At 43.3% G+C, this 26,358-nt stretch overlaps 1 protein-coding gene across 1 annotated transcript in view; it reads left to right on the top strand.

Moving 5' to 3' along the window:
- The window catches only part of LOC131044843 (protein REGULATOR OF FATTY ACID COMPOSITION 3, chloroplastic), a 124,077-nt gene extending 102,073 nt beyond the window's left edge, over positions 1 to 22,004 (top strand). The window contains exon 6 of the mRNA XM_057978292.2: positions 21,114 to 22,004. Within this exon, the coding sequence (XP_057834275.2) occupies positions 21,114 to 21,667 (554 nt within the window). The 3' untranslated portion in view covers positions 21,668 to 22,004. The remainder of the gene's footprint in view (positions 1 to 21,113) is intronic.
- The last annotated feature ends 4,354 nt before the right edge of the window (positions 22,005 to 26,358 follow it).

Raw genomic sequence — 26,358 nt, 5'->3', positions numbered from 1 at the left:
GCGGCTTGGTAGATACCACTCTTCATAATGTTTGCGTAAGTAGGGGAAGGAATCTGGCTTCCAATTCTGAACATCCGCTGCCGCATCTGGTCCATGTTCAGGTAATGCATGTTCGTGTCTGTAATCTCCTTCCATCTGGATGACATCTTCGTTTTCGGTAGAATTCTGTCTCAAATTTCCTCTGTTGTTCATTCCGAACGTTGATTCCAGACTTTGACATCGCACCTGTATGAGGCTAGAAGTTAGAAACTGCGGAAAATTTATACTGATAACTATTTTCAGAATTGAATAAGTTCTGATTTCCTAATGAATTAGACAAATTTAGGGATGAAAATCAGGAGTTTTATCCACATTATCAATGAATTCTGAAAATAGAATAAAAGATATGACAAGATTAGGATATGAAACCGTCATGAAATTCACTAAAATCATAAATTTTCAGACTTAACAAATTCTGAAGACACCTCCTTATACATGGAAATTTTATTGAAATTAGTGTGCAAAGGAGTATACCACATTGAGAAATGAACTAGGAAAGGTGTGAAAAGTAGGATTTTCACTCATAATTTGTCTGAGGACACCTTCCCAAGATCAACAATGGCTGCCAACAAGTCTAAAGTCAACCTGCAACTGGATAAATTAGTCTCTTAAATCATGTTGCAATCACCAAAAATGCACAAGTTAGATGAAAACAACTTTCCCATGGTGAAAACAATCAATTCCGGGTATGTATGTATGGGTGGTAAAATAAAACTTTTCTGAGGACAAGTCTGAAAATGATGTGTGTCAGACTTACCAGCACGTTGCAAAGTGATAGGAAACCCTGGAAATGATGGAAAAATGACCTATAAATGCCTTCTAAGCAAAATCGCTGAAGTTGGCAAGTGGCTGGAAATGATGTTTTCTGAGGACAACTTGCAACAATGGCGTCTCAGACCTGCAATAGCATTGAAAATCTCTGAAAATGCTCTCAAAACCCCTCCAAACAGCCCCTACATAAAATCGCTGAAGGCAAAAATGAGCTGGCAACAAATTGTATGCCTGAAAATGATGTGCCCAGCCAACAATGGAGGTAGAAAAATCTTCAGCAAAGGAGGAAAATGCAGGTCTGCAGTCAACAATGGTAAGCTCCTAGCAATGGTGCCACCCAAGATGGAGTATAATCACCAAAAAAAATGGAGGAATTACCTCCCCAAACAAAATCGCCATCTCCTCAATAATGGCGCCACCCAAGGAAAATCGCCAAAATCTGAAAATGTCTTCCAAATCAGCCCCAATGGCTGCCAAGAAAAATCGCCCAACTAAGAATAGGCAGAAAATAAACAATGAAGCACACTTCCAGCCCAATAATGACTTAGCAAAAAATCGCCTAGCTGAAAAAAAATCGCTAACTTACTTAGCCACTTGGATGCCACACTCAGCAGATATATTAGTAAAATATTGCTGGCCTCCCTCCTTAAACTAGTTTTCACCACAAGTTTTCACCACACAAGCAATGTGGGATAAAACTTTGATACTTATACTTGCCTAGGGAAAATCGATTTGCTTCTAGAAGGCAAAAATCATTTAATGTTTATTGCAAATCATTTATTAATTGTTTTTTATTTTTTAAATAATCATCAACACTTGTAAAAACAATTAAATTTGGGGTCAATGTATTTAAAATATTTCAAAATTTAGATAAAAAATGGCCTCTAGGGGAGAATCACCCCATATTGGGATAACAATCTCAATGAAAAATTTATTAAAATCATTAAAAAAGTCTTTGGGGGAAAATCGCCCCATGTTGGGATAAAAATCCCTACAAAATTTCATCAAACTTGCACAAATTAGCCTCTAGGGGAAAATCGACCCCTGTCTGGAATGAAAATTCCAACTTAAACTTCATCACTCAACTCAAAAATCACTTAGGGGAAAATCTACCCTTGTCAGGATAATTTTCCAGACTCAAAAATCATCATTCTTACATTGGTGGAAATTCACCTCATGTCTGGAATCACTATCCGCATAAAAATCCTTAAAATCTCGTCATGAAAAGCATTGGTGGAAAATCGATAGGCATCAGGAATCATCATTTTAATCATCATCAAAGTTATCCGCAGTCTTGGTGGAAAAACATGGATCATCAGGAGGATTTCCAACACTTAGTCAAATTTTTGTCATCCTGGTGGAAAATCGTCCCATGTCTAGATAATGAGTGGGGGAAAAATCAGGTTCATCAGGAATCCAGTTGAAATTCACTTCCCATCAGGATTTTGAGTGGGAGAAAATCATGGGTCATCAGAAATGTGGGGGAAAAGCACCTCCCATCAGTAATTTTGACATTTTGACCCTTGAAACATGGATTTTCATAAGGAATTTAACAATTTAACCACTCAAAATCATCTAAACACTTAGAATTTTCAATAAAACGCATCAGGACTTGGGAAAATTTACCAAAATTTAAGTGTAACAAAAGGAAACCTATCGGGATAAAGCGCAAAATCAACTTGAATAACTTCCTAGGAGCAAGAAAACAACTCCCAGAGGTCCTAAAACTCCTTAGCACTTAAAAATCACTGACGACGACATTCAAAAACACGCTAACGCTCAAAAGCTCTACACTTAGACAAAATTAGGATAATTTAAAATCTGAATTTTTATGCACTTGATCCTATAACTTCAAAACCCTAATGACAATTAGGCATGATCAAAATTCCGAGACTAGGGCACGGGAACTCAAAATTTCCTACTATGCTGCCAAAACCCTAAACTAACCAACGCAGGAGCAGGAAGGAGGGGGTCCCTGTTTGCAATGGGGTTATGTGTGAAAAGGTCACAACAGGACCCTCCCCACGAGCAAGACCACAACCCATCTGACGTAAAGAAAAACACCTCTCTCAGAAGGGCCCAAAAGAGCAGATCGAACAACTCCCATTAGAGTGGAAGCAACAAAGGTCTCCATGACAGAAAGACAGAGGAAATAACCACCACCAAGAGCCTTAAAGACAACTGGGCGGAAGAAAAGGTTACCAACCCCTGAGGAGCAATTCAGGCCCAAAAACCTCAAAAAACACTGAACCCCATCCATAAAACAGGGCACCAAAAGAGCAGCCAAGGATCTCTCATCAAAGGGCTGAAACCCATCCTGAAGAGAGCCAAGGACCCAAGCCAGAGAAGAAGCATAAATACACCAGATTTGCCGTAGGACAGGGACAAGAAAGGGCAAACCCACATCAAGAAACACCCTGCCACACTCAGAAAGAAACACAAACGAAGAGACTCCAACATGGGTACAAGCACCAGGATAAGAGCCATGGGGTCTAATGGCCAACAAAAGCATCCAGCAGCATACCACAAAAGCCAACGACCAGTCTCCATCATCATCATCATCTGGGTCATCTACATCTCCCATTCCATCCTTAGAAGCAGTAGATGAAACCCTACCCGCAGCCCTCCCACTCAGCACGCGCTCCATTGAAAAAAAAAGAGCTTTATATCAGCATGAACATGTCATCTATATCAATACCTTGCCGCTCTATTATTTCAAATTTTAACACAGCTTGTCCAATGTTTTCAAGATGCATTCCTCACCAAGTGATTGCGCTGCTGTCACAAGTTCAATATTTTCATCCCATTATTGGACTTTGTTTTTTGATTAGTGGACTTATATTTTCTCATAGTAGCCATTTTATGATTAATATGTTGTTTGCCCTCTCGGGTGAATAACTTAAAACATAAAGCACGTAATGCAAAATAATAATGCCATAGATATTAGACAAGTATAAGAGATGTTATTCCATTCATAATTGTGTGTTATAAGTTACATTCCGAAGCATATAAAGATATCAAGGGGGTGCGAGCGCCAACCGTCGCACCGCAACGACCACCCCTCGGTTGCCAACTAACCAAAACAATTACACATAATTAACTAGTCTTATGTTTGTGTACAATAATGCCGCTAACATCATCCCCCCCAAAAAGAAAAGTCGTCTCCAGGCGACTAACAACAAAAACGGAGACAATGCAACCTATACAATATATACATCAGAAAAAACTGAGGGGGCTGGGGAAGCGTCCCTGGAGTAGAAGGCTGAGACGCCGGTGTCTGGGCTGCGTAGTGGGTGCGGAGCTCATACACCTGCTGAGTACGGGCAGTCACATCCCGCTCCGCCACCAAGACCTTCTCCAAAGCCGTCTTCACCATATGCGCGGCTTCCAGCAGCTCCTCTTTGGTATCCGCTGTCGCTGTCATATCGACCAACTGAGTCTGCAACAGGTTCATCTCGGTAGTGTCTGCCTCTAACTCCTGCTGCACGAGGCTCCTCGCACTCTGCTCTGCTGACAGGTGAGTCTCTACCTCTACCTTCTCTGCGCGAGACATCTCTAGTTGAGCCAACAACTGGGCCTGCTTTGTTGCCCAGGAGGCCTGTTGAGTGGCCACATCCCTCTCCAACATGACTCTAGCAGCCTCTCGGACCTTCGACTCATGCTGGGCACGCCTTAGGGCATAGTAGGCGTCCCAGTAGACCTGCTCCATCTCACGGACAACTGCCATCACCTGACTCACCACAATGGGCTGACGCACACTCCAAGCCTGGAGCATCTCCTCCGTCTCCGTAGTCGGCCAACCCTGAGACTCAAAGCATGTAGTAAAGGTTGCGGGACAACCCACCTGCATAAACCGTAGGGCCCTCTCCAACTCCCCCACCACCTGCTGTAATGCTTGCGTCTGAGCAGTGGCCACTACCTACCTACCCCTCGTCACCATGTTTGCTAGATAGGCCTCAATATCCTCCCCCTCCTGCTCCGAAGGCTGTGAAGTCTCTGGCAGAGCTGACACAACCGCATCCTGCTGTGAAGGTACCTCCTCCGCCACCAATGGTGTACCCTCCCCTGGCGTCTGGATGGCAGAGACGACCTCTCCTGCCACGTGCCCAACTGCTGGCACATGTGTCTCGCCAGAGGAATCGTCCAAGTCGACTACCTCCGCTCTAGTCTCTCGACACGGTGAGAATACAACGGCTCCCTCCGGTTGTGCCAAAGTCATCTGAAATCTCTGTGTGAGCCAGCTCTCCATAGCCACGATCGACGGGTTGGCACACATCTCTACGATCGGGGGATGGCCCGCTGTCATCGGCTCCTCCAACAAAGACGTCGAAACAGTCACCACGGCCTCGGTCCCCACAATGTCCAACCGTACTTGTGGCTCCGTATCCACTACCTCCCTCAGCCCCTGCTCCTCGGCGACTACTACCCGATGCGGTGACTCCTCTGTCCCTGACTTTGCCATGTCCTCTGTAAGTGCCGCCATGGTTGGGCCCAGTGATGCTACTTGGTGCTGTAGGGGGCCAAGTGTAACTAGTGTGCGGCTCTGTCCGAAGGCCGGAATAAAGGTGCCACCTACTCCAGATGATGGCAATGGCGTGCCCATCGGTAGCAGGGGTGGGGCAAACAGGACCCGCTCCTCCGTTGCCCTGCTGCTATCATCCTCTTCCGCTTCTGATTCCTCTGTGCTACTGGAATCCCTCCTGCTGTCAGGCTCCCCTAAAGCCGAGGCTGTATCTACCACTCGTTTCCGCCTCGCGGAAGAGTGCCCAATGTCCAAGTGCCTCCAATACATTATTGGAGGCTCACCTGCTGCCAACGGTCCCTGTGGCCGTACCTCCAACTCTGCCTCCGGCACTGCTTCCCGCGTGGCCTCCAGGAACAACCCTATAGCAGTGCGGCATATAGAATGTGCGATGTTGCATCGTCAAAAACTCATACATGCGCTCTGCGAGTAACGTGGCCCAATCATACACGATGCCATTCATCAATCTGTTCATAAGCATAATCTGAGGGAGGGCGATGTCCGACGCCCTACTCGACCCTGTCAATCTGCTCTTGATGACATCCATAATGCACCGCCAGTGGCCCTCTGCAACAAAGGTCTTACGGATTCCCCGACCCTTCGTGGCATTAGCCATGTTGTCCAGCTCTGCCATCGTCAAGTTCTTGGAGATTAATTTGATCCACCGCTCCTCCTCCTCCCGTTTCATCTTTTTAGCCTTTAATTCTATTTTCTTGCCCTGTCTGCCTGGAATGCCGAATACCCTTGTGAAGTCCCTCGCTTTGAAGGATATGGTAACATCCCTCCCAAGGTATTCAAAATTGCTGGTGCATGTGTGTCTGTCGAAGGTGTCCACCATGAACCGTAGGGCACCCTCATACTCGCGGATAGGAAACACGGGCATCCGAATAGCCCACTCTACTTTGCCTTACGGAGGTTTTGCTTCACTAGATCATTGTCGGGAGTGTCCTGCCACCATTTCCGGCATTCCGACCCATTCAACCTTTCAAAGGTGATGTTCTGGGGTGTTAATTTATTTTTCGCACGTAGGGCAGCCTGTGTTGCTGTCTGCTTTTGCTTTTGTCGGGCGCTGGCATCCATGGTGCTGCCTGCAACACGTACGCCTGATGATAAATCCCTGGTATTGCTATCCCTCTGGTTGTTACTGGAGGAAGCCTGCAGCTGTTTTTTCCAACTTCGTTTCCCTGCTGAATCCATTAATCTCTGGTATAATTGAATTCCGGTTAAAAATCGTACGGTCGTTGGACACCTTCGTAACGACCTTCTCCTTCTTTTCCCTTGCGTTCCTTCTCCCTTTTATTTATTTTTCTTGCGTGGGCTGCGTGGTCTACTTGTGTGCGTGGCGGTCTTTTCTCCCTTGCGTGGCTGCGTGGTCTTCTTTATGCTGGTGCGGCGTGTGCGGGGCTGTGCGGGCACGTCTTCCTTTTTATCTATTGCTTGTTGCGTTTTTGTGTTTGTGTGGGGGTTTATGTTAGCGGGTGTCCATCGCACGGTGGCATCCACTGCCGGTGGCCCCACCGTCGGTGTGACCACCGCACGGTGGTTCCACCTTTGGTGCTTCCATCGCTAGTGGCCCCACCGTTGGTGTGACTACCACACGGTGGTTCCACCTTCTGTGTGGTCACCGTACAGTGGCCCCTCGTTTTTTTTGTTTTTTTTTCGTTGTACGGTACGGTTGTCGTACAGACCATACTTTTTTTTTAAGACAGACTGTGTCGGTGTGACCATCGCACGGTGGTTCCACCTTTGGTGCTTCCATCGCTGGTGGCCCCACCGTCGGTGTGACTACCACACGGTGGTTCCACCTTCTGTGTGGTCACCGTACAGTGGCCCCCCGTTTTTTTTGTTTTTTTTTCGTTGTACGGTACGGTTGTCGTACAGACCATACTTTTTTTTTAAGACAGACTGTCAAACATCCTGACTGGAGGGTCTAGGTTCCCTCCGTTCGTGATAAACCTTTAATTTTGACCCATTGACGGCGTCTGGTATCTCCTTCCCGTCTAGCGTCCAAAACTTGATCGCTCCATTGGCGTTGACCTGGTGTACCTTGAAGGGCCCTAGCCATCGCACTTTAAATTTTCCCTGGTTTAATTTCGTTCTTCCCGTTGAATTTCAACACTAGTTGTCTAGGAGTAAACTTCATTCGCTGAAGGTGCTTGTCGTGCTAGACCTTTCGTCTTTGCTGGGCTGTCTTTGTGGCCCATTGTGCCAGCATTCTTTTTTCGTCCAACTTAAGGCATACAGTCTCTCCCTCAGGCTTTCCATATCCCCGAGTCTGTTCTCTACTGCAATGCGAAGGCTTGGCACCATGAATTCCGCTGGCACCATTGCTTCCTGCCCGTACATGAGTTGGAACGGAGTCTGACCCGTGGTCACTTTGTAAGTCATTTTGTAGGCCCATAGTACAGAGGGTAACCTCTCCTCCCAATCTTCCTTTTCTACCCCGCAGGACTTGTAAATTACCGATACCAATATTTTGTTTGTGGCCTCCGCCTGGCCATTGGCACGTGGGTAGTACGGGCTCGATAATGAGTGAAAAATCTTGAACTCTGATGTCAACAGTCGTATGACATGGTTCATGAAGTGGCCCCCCCGGTCACTGGTCAATTGAATAGGTATACCATATCGCGTAATGATTTGTTCGTGAATAAATTTCGTCGTGCTTACTGCCGAATTATCTGGGAGAGCCCTTGCTTCCACCCACTTGGTCAAGTATTTTGTCGCAACCACAATGTATCGGCACCGTCGTGTGCGGCTGGCCTTAAGAGGACCCACAAAGTCGAGTCCCCATCATTCAAAGAGTTCCTGTGCGTGCGACGGGTTGAGGGGCATGAAGTCCCGCTTCAGAGGTTTGCCTGCCCGTTGGCACGTGTCGCACCCCACGACCCACTCCTTGGCGTCGTGATGTACGGTTGGCCACCACAGTCCTGCCAGAAGCACCTTGTGGGCTGTAGTGTCTGGGCCCATATGTCCACCAGCGGGTCCTTCATGTGCCTCCCTTAATACGCTCGAGACTTCTTCCTCCATGACACAACGCCCTAATACCTGGTCCGACCCCATTTTGTAGAGTAACCCGTTGATGAGCGAAAAAGTCCTCCTTAATACGAGCTTTCTTCGTTCCCTTGGAGGCATACCCTCCGGAAATCGGGACGTCGATAGGTACTCTCCAATCTTCCTATACCACGAAGGGAGTACGGCTATTTGGAACAAGTGTGCATCCGGAAAATCATCATTTACTCCCTTTGGACGTTCCCCCAACTTAATCCGAGACAGCTAGTTGGCTATGACATGGCTTCGCCTCGGTCTTACCACAATTAAAAATGTGAACTCCTGTAGTAGCAATAGCCAATGGCTTATCCTCCCCTGGATAATAGGCTTGTTTACCAAGTACATGAGTGCCTGGTGGTCTACGTAAAATGTGAATGGTGTGGCCAGGAGGTAATGACGGAATTTCTATACGGCATAGACCATACCGAGGGCTTCACGTTCTGTGGTACTATAGTTCTTTTCCGCCTTCGAGAGCAACCTGTTGGCAAAATAAACGGGGTGGTCCAACCCGTGTCCTCCTACTTGGGCTAATGTAGCCCCGATGGCATAGTTTGAGGCATCCACGTGAACGTGGAATTCCTTATCCCAATTCGGGTATGCCAGTATGGGTGCTCCCATCAACCGTGTCTTCAGCTCTTCAAAGGCCTTGCTCTGTGGCTCTGTTCAGATGTATGGTTCCCCTTTCCGTGTCAACTTATCCAACGGGTGGGACACCTCAGCGAAGTTCTTGATGAACCTCCTGTAGTACCCCACATGACCAAGGAAGGACTTTATCCCCGTGACGTCCGTAGGAGGTTCCATTTCTACTATTACCCGAATCTTGTCCGGGTCCATTTTCAATCCTTCTTTACACACAATGTGTCCCAGCAATCTTCCCTGTGGTACCATGAATCTACATTTCTTCGGGTTGAGGGCCACCCGTGCCCTCTGACATCTCTCTAGGCACTCCCCGATGGTTTTTAAGTGGATGTCCTGTCCGCTGTAAATAGACCAATCATCTAGGAAGGCTTTGAAGTTCCCCACCGACATCTTGTCGAAGATGTGCAAGATGATGCGCTGAAAGGTGGCAGGTGCATTGCATAGACCGAAGGGCATTCGGTTGTATGCGTACACACCGTCCTCCACCACGAAGGTTGTTTTCAACTTATCTTCCTCCGCGATGGATATCTGGTTGTATCCAGAGAACCCATCCATGAAGGAATAGATTTCATGTCCAGCTACTTCTTCCAAGATGCTGTCGGTGAAGGGTATGGGAAACGGGTCTTTAATAGTGACAGTGTTCAGGCACCGGAAGTCTACACAGATCCGGATCTGATTGGCCTCTTTCTTGAGGGAAATCACAATGGGAGACCTCCATTGGCTTGTCTGCACTTTGAAGATTATGCCCGCTTCCAACATCCGCTCAATTTCGTCGTTCACCCGTGCAGCATAATTTTTGTTCATACGGTAAGGTCGCTTCCTTACCGGTTGGGCTCCCGGTACTATTGTTATTCGGTGTACACAACTCTGGGGGCACGCCCTTCAAGTCCTTGTATGTCCATGCAAAGACATCCTTGTATTCAAGGAAAATTTTGAAGGCTGCGGCCTTCAGCATTGGATTCCAATCATCTCCGACAAGGATGATCTTGGGGTCACTTGTCCCCCCGAGATTTGTCTCCTTTAAATTGGCTTCTTGATATTTAATGGGCTCCTCCTTCGGGAATAGGTGTGTCGGCGTCTCATTCACCGAGGCCTCCCCTTCCTTGTACTCGCCATATTCTAGGGGAAATATATCTAGTTCTTCCTCGATGCTCAACACATTGCATGAGTGTGTAAATAATTCATAATCTCCCATTTGCCAATGGAAGAGGCCATTCAAGGAGTCCCCGTCGTCCCTTGAGCATGCCTCCAGTTCTAACACCCCTTAGTCACTAGGTTCCATGCGGCGTCCGTCTCCGCCCTCCGCCAACTAGTCTCTCTCAGATTCCGAGTCGGAGGAGGATGCCAACTCCTCACTCACTATCTGCGTACGGAGATCGATCACGTACTTCCTCCCCACGTTTTCCAAGGACAGAGTATTACGCTTCCACTTATGGTTTGCTTTTGCTGCAATGAGCCACCCACGCCCGAGGATGGTGTCATACCCTTTCTGCTTCAGGGGAATTACTACAAAATCCAGCACGAAGGGCTGCGTGCCAATCATCACTTGCTGGCCCATGAGGGTACCAAGGGGTTTAATCCCATGCTGATCTGCCCCTAGTAGGTTGAACATGGGGGGCCACAACATAGGCTTTCCCAGTTTTTTCCATGTCGTTTCTGGGAGCACATTTACTCCCGACCCTCTGTCCACAATAGTGTCTGTCAAGGTGGTCCCCAGTATGCCCATCTCTACTACCGCCGGTTGGCGTTTGCTGTTGACTACCAACAACATGGGGTCGATCGTGGGGCTTAGGACCTCCCTTAACGTAGAGTTGGCTGTGGAGCTCATGACCTCCCTCATTTTCACTTGTGAAGGTACAGAGTTTAAGATGGCGGTTTTTAGCTACGGCATGGTCTCCAGGAGGTCTTGAATTCTCACGGGTACCTCCATCTGCAATATTTGCTGTAAGATTTCCTCTTCTCCCCTCGTCCGTAGTGGACTTGCAGTCTGGTGGCTGTTCTACCTTTGTGCGGCCATTTCCTTTGTGATCTCGTCTCTTGCTTCACACACCCTCTCGGTCTTCGTGTGGGGATTTGGGTATGCACTCTTTTTGGCCTGCGCCCTGGTGATTGCCAATACTTACTCCTCCGTGGGTTCTATGTTTAGAAGGTTTACACCAAGCTTCGGGCAATTTGTGTCGTCATGGTCACCTTGCCCGCACCATCAGCAGAGGTGCTGAGGGTTGGCTTCCTTTGTGCAATCGCGGGCGAAGTGTCCCCACTGATTGCAGGCCCTACACTTCATTGGCCGGCCTTTGGTGTCATACTGGATCCGGTTTCTTTTATTGTTATTGTTATTATTTCTTCCATCGCCACGTCTGTTATCCCAGTATCCTCCAGATGATGCCGTTGTGTTTGTTTGTTGGCCCGTACCCGCTGGTGCGGGCATTGTGGCCTGCTTCGTGAACAACACCTGGTTCATTTGCGTATTCCGGGTTTTCATGTTGTATGGGCACTCCTTGGTGGAGTGTCCCATCACTTGGCAAATCTCGTAGAATGCCTTCTTCTGGCAAGTACCCTTTGTGTGCCCCTCCTCTTTGCACTCAGTGCACCATATGTCCCCTTCGGTCCGACCGGTACTTCTCATTGTTTTGAATTCCCTCCTCATTCGCTCCATGTCTTTCTGGAGCGCTTGCACCCGTTTGCCAGCCTCGCTGTCGTTGCTGCTTTCCTGTGACGAGTCATCCTCCTCGGACGAGCTATCCTTCTTCTTTTTCTTCGATGTCTTGGTCTCGCTCTCGAGATCCATCACTCTATTGTATGCGTCTTCGTACGATGTAGGTGGAACGATTTTCATCTTCTTTCGGAGGGAATGCTTTAGTCCCTCCACGAACCATCGCTTTTTCAACCCATCTGTTGGTTGACTCTCCATTTTTCCCAGTAGTTCCTTCAGCCGCCGACTATAAGCTCGCACTGTCTCGTTCTTATTCTGCTTCGTTCCATAGATCTCGGCGACTATTTCGTTGTCATCTCTCAGGAGGTGTAACTCTATCCCAAACTCCTTCAGGTCGGGCCATGTGCCGACTTTAGCCTTGTCCATATCTGAGTACCAGTCTATGGCCACTCCCCTCAAGGTTGCTGGGAATTGTGTTACCCATTCATCTTGATCAGTAACACCGTTTGCTGACCATATGGTTTTGCACGTTCGACAATGGCGGACAGGATCTTCCTTCTCGTCGCCGTTGAACTTTGGTAGTTTCTGTTTGCTCGCCATTGATGGGGGTCGTCTCCCCTAAGGTGGCTGCTGTTGCTGTGTCTGAGCCCCTGCGTTGCTCCCTCCAGCACCCGTGGTGTGTCCTGCGTGGGTGACTGGTGGTACGGTGTTCTGCCTGCCGTGCGTCGCACCTATAGTCGTATGGTTGCCCTCCCCCTCGTTCTCACCCGCGCCCACTCCTTGCTCTCCTTGGTGATCCTCACTCCGTGGTGTAAGGGATAAGTTTCTAAACCGATCCCGAGTCTCCTCGACTAGATTTCACCGTAACCTTGTTTCTTCCAGAAACTCTTCGTGGCTCCGCACCCTACGGTGCTCTGGTGACGCGCAAAAATTTCCATCGGCTTTTGCACCCTCCGTGACACCTCCTTGGTTCCCCTCAGGCCACCCTTCGGCAGGTCGTCCTTCGGCAAGTTGCCTCAGCCTCTGTCTACATTCTACTTGCTGCTCCAGAATCAAGGCCCTCTGCGCGGCCGCCCACTCTTCCGTTTTTGCTTTTTTATTTCTATCTTTATTCAATAGGTTGGGCATTAATTGTCGCACATTTCCATAACTCACAATACATAAATCAAAACACATCTTTATTAATTCATTTCCTCAAATACAACTCGTGTCAATGACACTTTTATTTGAATATAGAAGATTCAAGGTTCAATTCTTTCCTGGCCTGGCACCATCCCGTTTTGCTTCCCTATCTTCGTACTGTTGAAGGATCTGTTGGCGTTGCTCTTCCTGGGCAATCTCCTCCAGGCGAGCTTGTTGTGCCAACGATGCCTGTGCAAGCAACCGGGGAAGTGTTGACGTGTATTTTGTACACAATCATACACAGAATAAAATACCATTAGGCATCTTATCCTCTCTTGAGAAAATAGTCTCTAACTGCTGAAGATCTGCAAAAAGGATCAGTTAGGTGGACTCCAAGGTTCTTTTAGTGGGGTCTCCACGTGTGGACAAGCTTTTAGTGGTATGATGTGATTTGCTGTTTCCTTCAAGGCTTCTTACGGATTCAATAGTTCGAAGGTTTCACTAATCTAAAAGGAACTTTCAAAAAAAAGGAAAAAGGACAGGGTTTGAGTAAATCTAATCTAGTCTAATCCTATGAATGACTTAGCATGAATGAGATTCGGCAAGACTCAACCAATTTCAATTTTGCCATAAGATAACAACTCAACTGAAATTAGTGCGATCTTCTAAGGTAATAATGGTGTTCAATGCATCAAAGACCAAGGACACTACTACGAAGGTACATATCCTAGATGCGAAAATGCTTGAAGGTTAAGGACTCAAAACGTTTTCCAGTCGACCACGCAAGGCGTTCCTACAATCAGCAAGAAGCTAGTGGTTTGGATTGCGAGTCCTACCAAATATCAAATCTCACACTTAGTCTTTCTAATTAACAAACTACTTTGATTGAGCGTGATTCAAGTACATCCAACAACCATGAAGATAACTCAAGAAACTTGCAACAAAACACCATAACTTCAATATTTTATTGATTTCCAAGTCATCATATACAACAATTGCTTGAACTTCTCTCTTCAAGACTCAATCTTGCTACAAAAATAAAAATTACTTACAATTCTAATCTCTCAACTCTATTCTCTATTTCTCTATTAACTGACTATTCTATTATATCTGAAATGAAAAATGGGGGTATAAATAGCATCCCCAATTACAACGAAAGGTCCAGATTGAAAGTAAATCAACGGACAAGATCATGACACCTAAACCCTAATTAGGGTTTGTTACAAATGACCTCCTTTTTACTGAACAACATTAAATACATAGCCAAATATTAAATTTGGCACAAAAATCTAGGAGGTATGAGCCAATGAGAATTAAGATGTCATGTCATCTGTAACAACCTTTCATCTAGAATCTTATTCCCCTTCCAATTCTCTTTCTTAGCATATGCAATGAATTTTGTCACAATTCCTTCGATTTCTGTGCTTGGAATCTCGGGAAGATTCTTGATACTCTCTTCTAAGTGGATAACCTGATCAAATGCATCTAGAAGAGCTGTGTCCCAAGTAGGTTCAAGTTCCTTAGTTCTATCAATTAGGAGCATGGTGGCATACATCTGATCATACTGCTCATCTGTAACATCTGCGTCCTTGCGAAAGATGATCTTGATTCTATCTTCAAATTCTTGTAAATCCACATCTGTCTCGACCTCGATCCTTCTGCCAAGAATGGTACGAAGTACCTCAAATACTCTGTCCTGGATCGGATTGATCACCTCCTCAACTTGACCACATCTAATACTGATGTCCTCAAAGAGAACACTCTTTATATGGAGTAAGGTTGACCACTGAAACAAACTGTGAGAATCGCCCTCCAAGATCTTCTCTTGTGCTAAAATTCTTCTGGATGTATGTCTTATAACTTTCAAGACAGGAATGACAACGTCCTTGGTATGGGCAAATGCATCTACTGTTGCCATCAGTCTGTGGATTATCTCAAGGACTTGGTTAGCCTGATGGGTGATCTTCGACATCCTTGTAATAAACTCAATGGCCACCGTGTGAGATCTATCCATCCAATTACATGTACGCTGGACCATATTCCTGAATCTCTCTGCTTCATTGATTGATTGAAGGGGCAATGCCTGCAATGGCGATCTAACTGGATCCTGACGTCCCAAAGGTTCATTGATGTGACTGAAATATGTTCTCCATGCACCGACCTCTTTCTCAAGCTTTCTATTCTTTTCTACTTCTTCTCTGAACTTGTCCTTCAATGCCTCAAATGTGTCGGTGGCATCATCTAAAGTCTGCTCTGCTGTGGATGGTCCTAACTCAATAGTCTGTATATGATAGTCCTCTGCTAGGATCTCACCCTCATATTTGTCTGCTGCCGGTGTAGCTATCTGCAGTTTTCTGGATCCAGTCTCATCTCGAATCATCTTGGACATCTTTGTAGCCTTCTTCTTCTCTGTTGTCATATGTGAACGTCCAACAAGGCTCTCTAGATCGATTGCACTGTCCTCGTCCTCCATTACGATCACCTTAGTCAATCTTTCCTTCAACCAATCTGGGATATTTGATCTTGTCTCTTGAACTTGAATTTCTTTGTGTACTACTTCTTCTTGTCTGGGAGGAGATGTTACTTCATTATCTTCTTCTAAATCATAGTCTTGGAGAGATCCATCGGATGAAACATGCTGTGCCTGTTCTTCCTCCTGCCTGTCATTCTGTACCATCGATTCCATGGATTCTTCCACTCGAACTGTTCTATCTTCTGGCCTGGAAGAAGTACCTAGTGTTTGATCTTTGTTAGCACCTTGCTTTTTCTTGGAAGGCTCTTTCTTTTCTGATCTTTCCTTTCTCTTTGAACCTCTCGAATGGAGATTGCCCTCACTGGCACATCGAAGGTTACCTTCACCTGAATTCCTAGGATTAGGATTGCCTTCACTAACACTGGCTCCTCCTTCGGCTGGCTTTTCTTCCAAAGTAAAAGACATGGCTATGCCTTGTTCTCTCAACTTCTGATGTTGAATGTCTACCCATCTGCGAGTACAAGACAAGACTGGTGCCATCAATTCATCTAAATCCACGGCCTCGGGCTCATTCCAATTCAAACTTATTGTTTTGCTTTCTCTATCATATGAAGATTGGATGTGCCTGCCGTTGTCCTGAGCTTGGTCGGCTACTCTGTAAATCTTACATTTCCTGATGAAATCCAGAGGCAATCTAGAATGTATCTTTCGTTTCACTTCGAGATCATCTAGGAGATTCATCATAAAATCTTCAATCTGGTACTCATGTCTAAATCTTCTACCGACTGTCTCCTCTAAATGTCCATGAGGATCAAAACTATTCCTCCAAGCAAAAGATGAAAAAGGATACAAGGCTAACTCCCTCTCTGCGTCATCCATGGCTGAGACATTGGGACATACCTCAACTGAATTACCCAAAATAATAGGTACCTGAACTCCATTCTGATGTCTGTGTCTGAATGCCTTCACATATGCTGCCAACTGCCTTGTTACTTCAAGTAACACAATCCTGTCTGTCGGGTATCTCGGCAACATATATGGAGGTAAAGGACATCCATACACTCTAATGTAAGTGAACTTAGGAAACTGAATGAACCAAGCACCGTACCTCTTGATTAATTCCTGGGCATCTTGAGATAATCTGTTGTGAATCCCTCCTTGCAACGTCCTTGTGATGTTCATCGTGAAAGTATCATTGATTAACTTGTAGTTCTTCCCTGGTGGATGATGCAAGTAGGTATAGGATTCACAAACTCTGACCTCGCCGGGTCCTCTTCCAATCACTCCTCTGTGAGGTAGTCCTGCGTACTCAACGCTCCTGATTAAGGCATAGATGACGTATGAACTCATGTGGAAGGACTTAGTAGCCCTGAGTCTTCTCAACTGTACGTCTAAGCAATGGCTAATTATCCTAGCCCAATGTATTGTACCCTTTCCTTGAACAATCACCTGGATGAAATAAAACATCCATTTCTCAAAATAGAAGGCATGAGGTGCTCCTGTAACTCTGTTGAGCATGGTGATCAAATCTCTGTACTCCTCTTGGAAATCGATCCGGTGTGGTGTGTTCGGTACTTTGCTCAGACGGGGACGACTCTTGAGTAGCCAGTTCTTGTTGATTATGCTTAGACAAGCATCTGGATCATCATCGTACACTGATCTGGCTCCTTCAATGCTCTTGTATATCATGTCCCTGTGCTCTGGAAGATGGAAGGCTTCACTTATGGCCTCCTCTGAAAGGTACGCCAAAATGTTTCCCTCATTGGACACAATGGTCCTGGACTGTGGATTGTAATGACGGGCACACTCGATCATCAACTCGTGACACTGAATGGCTGGAGGAAAACCGGCCGCCTTAATGATGCCACTTTCTATTATTCTCCGGGCGACAGGTGATGGCTTGCCGATGTAAGGGACCTCTCGGAACTTCTTCGTGCTAAAGTTCCCCAAGTTTGTATCTCCAATGTTGCTCCACTTGGACACGATCTTGGTCTCCACTTCTTCGGTCTTCTGATCTTCTTTCATGAGAGCCGAGCGACTGGTGGATGCTCCCGCCTTTGGGGTCGCCATACCTACACAACATTTCATTATAAGAAATAGATTTTGCAATAAATAACGCAGATAAGAGAGATAGATTTTAGGAAACCTCATGATAAGTCCCTAGAGTTATCATGTCCTAAAATATAACGATTGAGCTAAGAGATTTAAAGAATCAAAATTTCAAAATTTGAAATATGACGATGAATGAATAAAACAATAACAATAAATCGCCATACCTCGATAGAGAGCTAACTCTAGAATGCAAAAAACAAAATTTGCCTAGGCAAAATTGAGGTATAAAGATAATCTTCAATATGATCCCCTCAAAATTGACTTCGCCACCTCTGGATAGAATGTGATCTTCACTTATCGCCTTGGACGTGGTCTCAAACGGATCTTCAAATTCGCACAAATAAATCTCCAAGTCTTTAGCAAATTCGCCTTAGGCGTGATCTTCAAATTCGCACCACCTTTGGTTTGGAATCGCACCACCTTTGGATGAATGAAACTCGCACCACCTTGGATAATATTCGCACTATCTTTGAACACACTTAACACTTTCCTTTGTCTTCCTTGATTCGCATGTAGAGAGGTAAAATAATGATGTGAAAATAATAGTTTTCACCCCCCTATATATAGCGCTCTCATCGATTTATCTCTTTGGCCGACTTGATGAAATATAACAATTTCAAACGATTTTTAAATGATTTGCAATGACATAACAAGGCCGACTTCCATATATGAGCGCTTGAAATCGATTTTTTTATTGATTAAATAATTAATTATTAATGCCTTGCGTTTTTTATTTGCAAATTTCGATTTTAATAAAGGCAAAAAAAATAATTAATAAAGATTAACGCCATATTAAATGCCAATTTAAATAAGATTTTCAATTTTTAAATCGATTTAGCATTTAAGGAAATTCGAATTGTTTAATTTGGCGCCAAAAAATATGTAAATGAAAGGGACGTACCTCATCGCTCTGGTCCCTTGGAGAGGGACAGGAGCGATCCATTATTTTGTCTTGGTTTTGCATTTTTTCACGACCAACTCCTTCATTTTCACGTCCCAAATCGATCATCTGGTGGTCCTTCGAATTTGAATGCCTCTCTTGTGCGAGCAAGTGCGTCCCATGACCATTATCGCCCTGGTCCCTTGGAGAGGGACAGGAGCGATCTCCATGTTTTTGCGTTCACCTTGCATTTTTGACCTTCGAAATATCATTGCTTGTGTCCTTTGCGCTTATTTCCATTTGCTTTTGCAAGGTACCTTCGATGTTATAAGGATCATCGCCCTTGTCCCTTGGAGAGGGACAGGAGCGATCCGCATGTTTTCCTTGGTCTTGGCGATTTTAAACTTCGATCCCTTTTGCAATGTCCTTCAAACGTTGTCCTTCGCACTACCTAACCTTGCTTCGCTTTGATCTTTGAAGGAACGGGAGTGTTTTAATAGCATCGCCTTGGTCCTTGTCCAAAGGACAGGAGCGATGTGAGGCTTTTACATTATTTGGCAATGTTTGGACGTTCAACACTTTTGCGAATTACCTTCAAACGATGCCTTGGACCATATGCTATCTTAAGACGTCTTGACTTAGCTTGATCTTGAAGCCTTGGAGGGACGACCTTGAACTTGAGAGGGACGTATCTTCACCATTGTATCGCCCTGGTCCCTTGGAGAGGGACAGGAGCGATTTTTTCCTTGTGGCTTTCATCTTACTTTGCCATGCTCTGAGTTTATATTCAACGGATTCGTCCTTCTTTACTCGATCCGTCCATGTCTTGACATTGTTTGGAATTTTGCAAAAAGGGGTAATTATATCAAAAATCGCTCTGGTCCCTTCCTGAGGGACAGGAGCGAACTAGGCATTTAGCACTGTTATGGGCGTCCCAAAAATCTTCAATTTATATTCAATGCGTTCATCTCATGTTTTCCCTTGTTTTTGAACGTAAACTTGCCTTGACCCTTGTCTGGATTTTGCAAAATGGAGGAAATCGCTCTGGTCCCTGGGAGAGGGACGAGAGCTACAAGGTACCTCGCCCTGGTCCCTTGGAGAGGGACAGGAGCGATTTAGTCAATATAGGTCATTTTTCTCCATTTTTTGCATCTCAAATTATATTCATTTGGCAAAGTATCTTCCTTCGGACGTCCTCCAATTGCTAAGTCATCAAAATCTTGCACGGACAAGGTGAAATTTGAATTGTAGCTCCGGTCCTTCACTGAGGGACAGGAGCGATTTTCCTTCTGGAGACCTTTCTGTGCTCATGAAAATCTTCAATTTATATTCAATGGAAAGATCTTGTCGTTCTCCATCACTTCAAACGTAAACTTCGTCTGGACTCTGCAAGGACAATGAGATATTTGGAAATGAGCTCCCGTCCTTCACTGAGGGACAGGAGCGATTTTGCTCCTACAGGCCAAAATAACAAGATTTTTCACATTTTAACACTTCACGAGGCGAAAACAAATCAATTCCAATGCCCAGGATCAAACTTCAAAAAAGTCAAAATTTGGTCAAAATATTCAATCAGACAAAAATTCACATTGACGGTCATCATTTAGACAAGTTTAAGCTCTGCATGAACATTCCAATTGAAAATTAGACCATTTTGGCGAATTTATTGCACTCAAAATTTGCATTCTAAAAAAAAAGCTCAAAAAGCTCTCAAAAGCGACTGGATTTTGGCTTGAAAAGGCAATATTTAAAACCCTAAGGCTTGGCCCTAAATCCAGACGACTAACTAACTAACAAAACCCTAAAAACGAAAGCGAAAACGAACAAAAAACAAGCAAAAAGAGGGGGTCCCCATTTGCGATGGGGCGATGTGTGAAATGGTCACAACAGGAAGATGGTTCATCAACCGATTTACTGTCGGGCTCACCTCCAACGCTGTCCACACGGCACTTGGTGGGATTTCCACCTCCGTCGCCTCTCGTCGGACGTAGGTCTGGATGGCTACTTGGAGCAGAATTGAAATTTTTTTCGTTGCGGTGTCTTATCTTGTGTAAAGTTCTGTTCGCCCGTCGTTGGCCTCTGGGTTTATCTCACCAACAGGTAGGCCCATCATGTCCGTGCGCCATCCATGTCTTCCGTTCCCGAGTACGTCTAGGCAACGGCACCAAATGTTTGCCCTCTCGGGTGAATAACTTAAAACATAAAGCACGTAATGCAGGATAATAACGCCATAGATATCAGACAAGTATAAGAGATGTTATTCCATTCATAATTGTGTGTTACAAGTTACATTCCGAAGCATATAAAGATACTGAGGGGGTGCGAGCGCCAACCATCGCACCGCAACGACCACCCCTCTGTTGCCAACTAACCAAAACAATTACACATAATTAACTAGTCTTATGTTTGTGTACAATAATGCTGTTAACATATGTTGCATTGTGGGATTAATGACCATAAGCTTGTGTACTGTAATTAAAACTGCAGACTTTTGTTACTCTAGGAAACAAATTACTAAGGAAACCCCAAAAGTTCTTTACCTCAAGATGCTTTACCCACTGCCATGCTAATATCAATGGCTCTGCCTGATTTATATAGACAAGATCATCAATTGGGATCTAGGTTTGCCACAGGTGTAAATGTTATTGATGTGCGTGCAGCAAACAAACATTGAGCAGCAGGACGTTGATTCCACAGCATAGGGTTGTCTAAATATATAATTTGTTTTCCCCAGCTTAAAATTCCAATTGAGTGATTAATTCTATAGTTTTACATCCTACTGCAACTCTGAATTGTTATATTTTCCATATATTTTTTATACCAGAAGGATCTAACTAATGTCTACGTGTTTCAGGTTTCATAGAGGAGAGAAAGGGCAAAATATGGAGAGTCAATGACTGGGGTATGCGGAGGTTAGCATATAAAATTAAAAAAGCAAAAAAAGCAAATTATATCTTGATGAATTTTGAAATTGGAACAGAACATATTAATGAGTTGAAGGATTTGTTAGACAAGGATGAGAGAGTCATCAGGCATTTGGTAACAAAACAAAAGGAAGCCATAACTGAAGATTGTCCACCACCTCCAGCATATAGGGACATTTCCACTCTTAGTGATGAGGAAGCTATGGATGATGATGCATATGAGAAGGATACGAATGAAGATGAATTAGAAGAATGGGAAGAAGTAATTATGGTTGATGAGGAAGATATGAATGGGATTGCAGAATATGATGATCAAGTGGAAGTCAAATCAGAAGGAAAGGTTGAGGGTGATAAGGAAGATATGGAGGGGGCTGATAAATACAGTGATCAAATTGAAGGTGAAAAAGAAGACTGGGAAGAAGAGGCTTGGGACTCAGAAAGTACAAAGCAAAAAGATGCGAAACAGCTCATTGGTAGCTCTTAGTCTGATCATTTCTCAGAGTTGACTGTACAGTTTTATAAATCACTTGACAGACATATTTTGATGGTCATGTAACTTGGGACTTACCTTATGGAGCTATGATTGTGTAAATGAATTATGGGGTTCAGGATATATTTCAACTTGTATTGATAATGATTTTTAAATTCGAATTTTCAATGAGTGGCATGCTGTCTTGAAAACTTTTGATAATGAGCCAACCGGGTTTTTGAATTTTAGGATATGGAGTTGTTGATATACAAAGTAATGTATTTATATAAAATTTGACCCAACTCCAAAAATGTTTCGCAAACTATCAAGCATTATTCATTGATTACATCTATGGCTTCATGTTGATTGATATATAATGATTATTAAAGAAATGTTAATGGGTTTGTAAGATCATTTCTATGTGTATATATTTTATGTTGATAACTACTTGAAGAAGATATAAGTCTTCCAACTATAACACTATTTCAGAACCCACAAAAATCCTGAGATCCATGTCTAAACGAGAAACTAAAATTAAAGGCTTGGCTTAATGCTTGTGCAAATACAACCCTGTAGTTTAGATTCATCCCAGAATTAACACTAATTGATTTGTGTGATTGTACTACCCATATAAATTATAATAAGAAAGGCATATAATCCACTGGCCTAGGAGTTTCATGATTTAGAGTACCAATTTGACAAGAAAAGAGCCATTCATGTACATGAAGGGAGAACAGAGATGTTAGTGTGTTGCCTTAGTAGCATTGCCAGAATTTGTATCCCCTGCCATTGTGAGATTGCATCGTGGAGGTTAAAATGTGACCTATTAGGATGTAAAGTTTTTGGCCAAAATTTGGACTTCCTGGACACAATCTAAATGGCGACTTTATGAAATCGGTGTTAATCACACTTGTCCACGTGACATGTAACAACATGACATTAAATTGGTAATGATAAATTAGTTCCATTGCTTGTCAGACATTCCTATGTCCGTCGAAATCTTCAAGACTATCTTTTCATTGCATTGGATGCGATGTCATATTTTTTTGTAGAATTGTCTTTCCTTCAAGATCCATAAAGTGGTGAGTTGTCAATGGACTTGTTTATGTCAGTCAATAACCATCCTCCTTAATACTCATTTGCTTCTACCTTTAATAGACTACTTGTGAAGTTGTCCCTAAGAGGACAATCTACTGTCTTCCTCTGTAAAAAAATGTTCTTTAGCAACTTGTCCTGGAATTAATGGCCATTTTCAACTATTTTTATTGCTTCAGTTTTACATTGGTTAATATCTAATCTTTTATTTTTGAGTGATCCTCTTAGCGGGTGTTGCCAAGACAACCCACATTGCCAAGGATCTCTATGAAGGGTGAAGGTTGTTGAATTGGTATCTTTTGCGATTAATGACCATTAATGATAGCAACCATCGTTGTACTTGAGATGTGGATCAGAGTGAGAACATGGACTACTAATTAAGTTCCTTGGTATTCATCAAATCAAAGCTCCATGAGATGGTGTAGAGTGTTCAACTTGATGCTTAGGTGGAGATTTGCTTGCACATTGCCTTTGGTACCATTGTTTGAGCACATGGTATAAAGGCCCTCTCGCCACCCTTCTTATCCCCATCTAACATTAATGGACCTTTGACAATATGGCATAAGCCTTAGTCTAGTCATTCAAGTGTTATTTCCTTTAATAATATTAATTCATTCCTTCATTTAGAACTAGCTATATGACATTTAAATATCCATATAGGAGCTAGTTATCCAATGGTCTAAGCGTAGAATGGTTGTATATGTGAAATACATCATTAATCAATTGATTAAATGGTTTCAAAGTTTTCAATGCAATGTAATTATAAGATTGTCACAAATGGTTTTAAGGTCCATGATGCATTGCAACACATCATCGTGTCCCTCAACCACACTATTGATGTAGTACTTAGATGACCTTATATAGCTAACAATTCAAGTGTGTCCCCAACCAAAGTTTGCTCAATATAACAAGAAAATGACGGATGCTGGTTTTGTGACTATTTGTTCTTCATAAATATTATCTCAGTATATCTTAGTGTTAGTTGATTATAGCATGAGAGCACACCATTCAATTTTCAGGGAACCTTGTATAGATATCCATAGGGATTTGCACCAATGTGTAAGATTCTAAACCATCTTGCATTATTGCATGATCATTTGTAACACTACATGCTACTATTTAAGTTTCAATAGAATTTCACATGACACTTGGAGGTCATTCTTGTGGTCAACAGTATTAAACACATGGCACTTGCTCATCAATTCATTTGCAACCAACATATGTTTGACACTAAATGACATAAACTTATTGGTTGACAACTGGAAGGTCAAGTAACACTAATGAAATATGAATGATTCTATAATTATATTGTACATATAATCAGTTAAAAATTCACATTGGGGTTCAAAGAATAAATAAACAATCTTATAAAACTAGTTTGACAAGTTTTTGGTCACGATAACTCTCATTCTTAGCGTGTCTATAATATCTATTATAGCTTATTTGTTTATGGATTTGAAAAGAAGTAGCACTCTTTGCTAAAAGTTTTCTGCACATGCAAATGTGTATTGGTTAACTGTAAAACTGGTCTCCCCTTGCTTATTCTATAATATTGGCTTTCACTAAGGATTGCTCCAAGAGCTCATGAGATCTAGATCATTAGTATTCGAGTGGTGTTTTGCACATGACTATACATAACTTGCTTGTTTGGTTTAACTTTAGTATATCCAATCAAACATTGCAGAAAGATGCACAATATTGATCAACTATAACACTTAATTGAAATTCCTTTTGATGTATAGAGGATTACTTGTGATGCTCTTGAAGAACAATTCCAAGAACTCTTTGGACAATTTTGTTAACTCATGGATACAACTTGGCCAATAAAGCAACAAACTGCATTACACATTTGCAAACAACATTTGTTGGAAATCCAAGTTTTTTGTTGATATCTAAGTTGTGTTGTCATTGATGTCAAACTTGGTGCTCTAGAGAGAGTTTGGTCCAAATATGGTTGTGTATTGTTGCTAGTTTCTTTAATTGGTGTTGTTATTGAGTTTGTTAAGTTTGTGGTGTTGTTGAATTTGAGAAGTATATGATAGGTTTGATATGGAAGAAAGAGCATTTAATGCTCCGGTGGTGGAATGTTTTGCTTACTTTCAGATGGTGAAGTGATATCGTTTGTCAAATTGGTCTGAAAAGTCTTTGGTGGCCTCTAGATATGTGGAATCTTGTGCTGTGTTTTTTTGTGGTCATGTTGAGTTGGTTAGTGTAGTGTTTTAGTTCAATTCTATGGTGGTGTCTTTGTTCTAGAATTGAGTTGTGTTGATTTGTGCTTGGTATATTCAGTTATGTTATGGTTCGGTGTGTCCAGTTGGATTATCTTGTTTGGATCGTACTTTTTGGTCTAGATATGCATTGAAGGTTGAGTTAGAACATTGCTATGGGTCTCATCGTGGTGTGTGGAGATCCACGTTAAGTAATTTGCATTGGAAGATGTCTTTTAGCCGACTAAGTGCTAAGCCTTATTGTTTATCTATGTGGTTTTGTTTGGTGACGACTTTGGAGGATGTTTTAATGTGTGCGGTTCATTGGATTCAACTTGGAAGGATGCATTGTGATGTTTTTGGGTCCCCTCTTTCTCTTGGAGTGGACTAGTTTGAGTATTTTTGGTTCAAGTGTCTTATTTTGTGTAATAATGTTTATTTTGTTTTTGGTCGACCCTTAATTAGGTTTCTGATGGTCTAACTTGTATTTTAGGAGTGCAAATGTATGAGTTGTGTATGGGATAGAACGCGAATTGATGTGAAGCAAATGTGAATGATATGCAAACAAATTTGAGACCATGGGTGTGTGAAAGTCAGTTTGTGAAGAGATTTGAAGGCGATACATTTAGTGAGATACTGTGTTGAGTCAATGGTGGTTATTAGAGATGTTTGCCATGACCTTGGTCGCTTGACACCTATTGGCATTTGATGTTCCGGTGATGCTTTGGTGAAGATTGGTGGTTTCTGATGCTTGTAGATTCTTAGAAGTTGTCATTGATGGCAACTCAGCCTTATGATTTGATCCGGTATGAAGTTTTGGTTAACCATATGTCTTGGATAAAGTATTTCTACATTGAGACTGTCGGTACAGTGATTTCTGATGAAGTAGGTTTCAGTTTCAGTGATCTGTAATTAGTTGGTTGGATATATGAAATAGATTATCACGACAATTCACCCTCCAGTGTTAATTCCTATGTTTGTTTGAAGATCCGGTATCTGGTAGAACAGTAAAACAAAGTATTCTTCATGTTTGGTGGTGTATCATGTGTCCAGATTATTTGAGTTAATTGCGGTGATTGGAAATGTGTTTGGGGATATGTGAGACCTATAGGAAGCGTGTGATCATGTATTTTGAGTCCGGTATATGGTTCGGTGAAAGATCTAAGCCGACTTGTAGCTACAAGTTTCACATTTTGATAATTGGTGAAGCTGACCTGTGGAAGATTAATTTTTGTTGGTGCAGATATATAAAATCGATTGGGTTGATGTATTTGTGTGTGGATGTGTTATGTGTGGCGATTTTGGAGAAATTGAGTGCAGTTTCACGTGCGCATCTTGATTTTTGATGATCCGGTGAGCAGTTGCAAAGCATAACAGAGAAGATAACCAAATCAGTTGCAGTGG

Source organism: Cryptomeria japonica, chromosome 1 (assembly GCF_030272615.1).
Source record: "Cryptomeria japonica chromosome 1, Sugi_1.0, whole genome shotgun sequence".
Lineage (NCBI taxonomy): Eukaryota > Viridiplantae > Streptophyta > Pinopsida > Cupressales > Cupressaceae > Cryptomeria > Cryptomeria japonica.
Note: the sequence above shows the minus strand (reverse complement) of the source record. Positions and strands in the feature narration are given on the sequence as shown.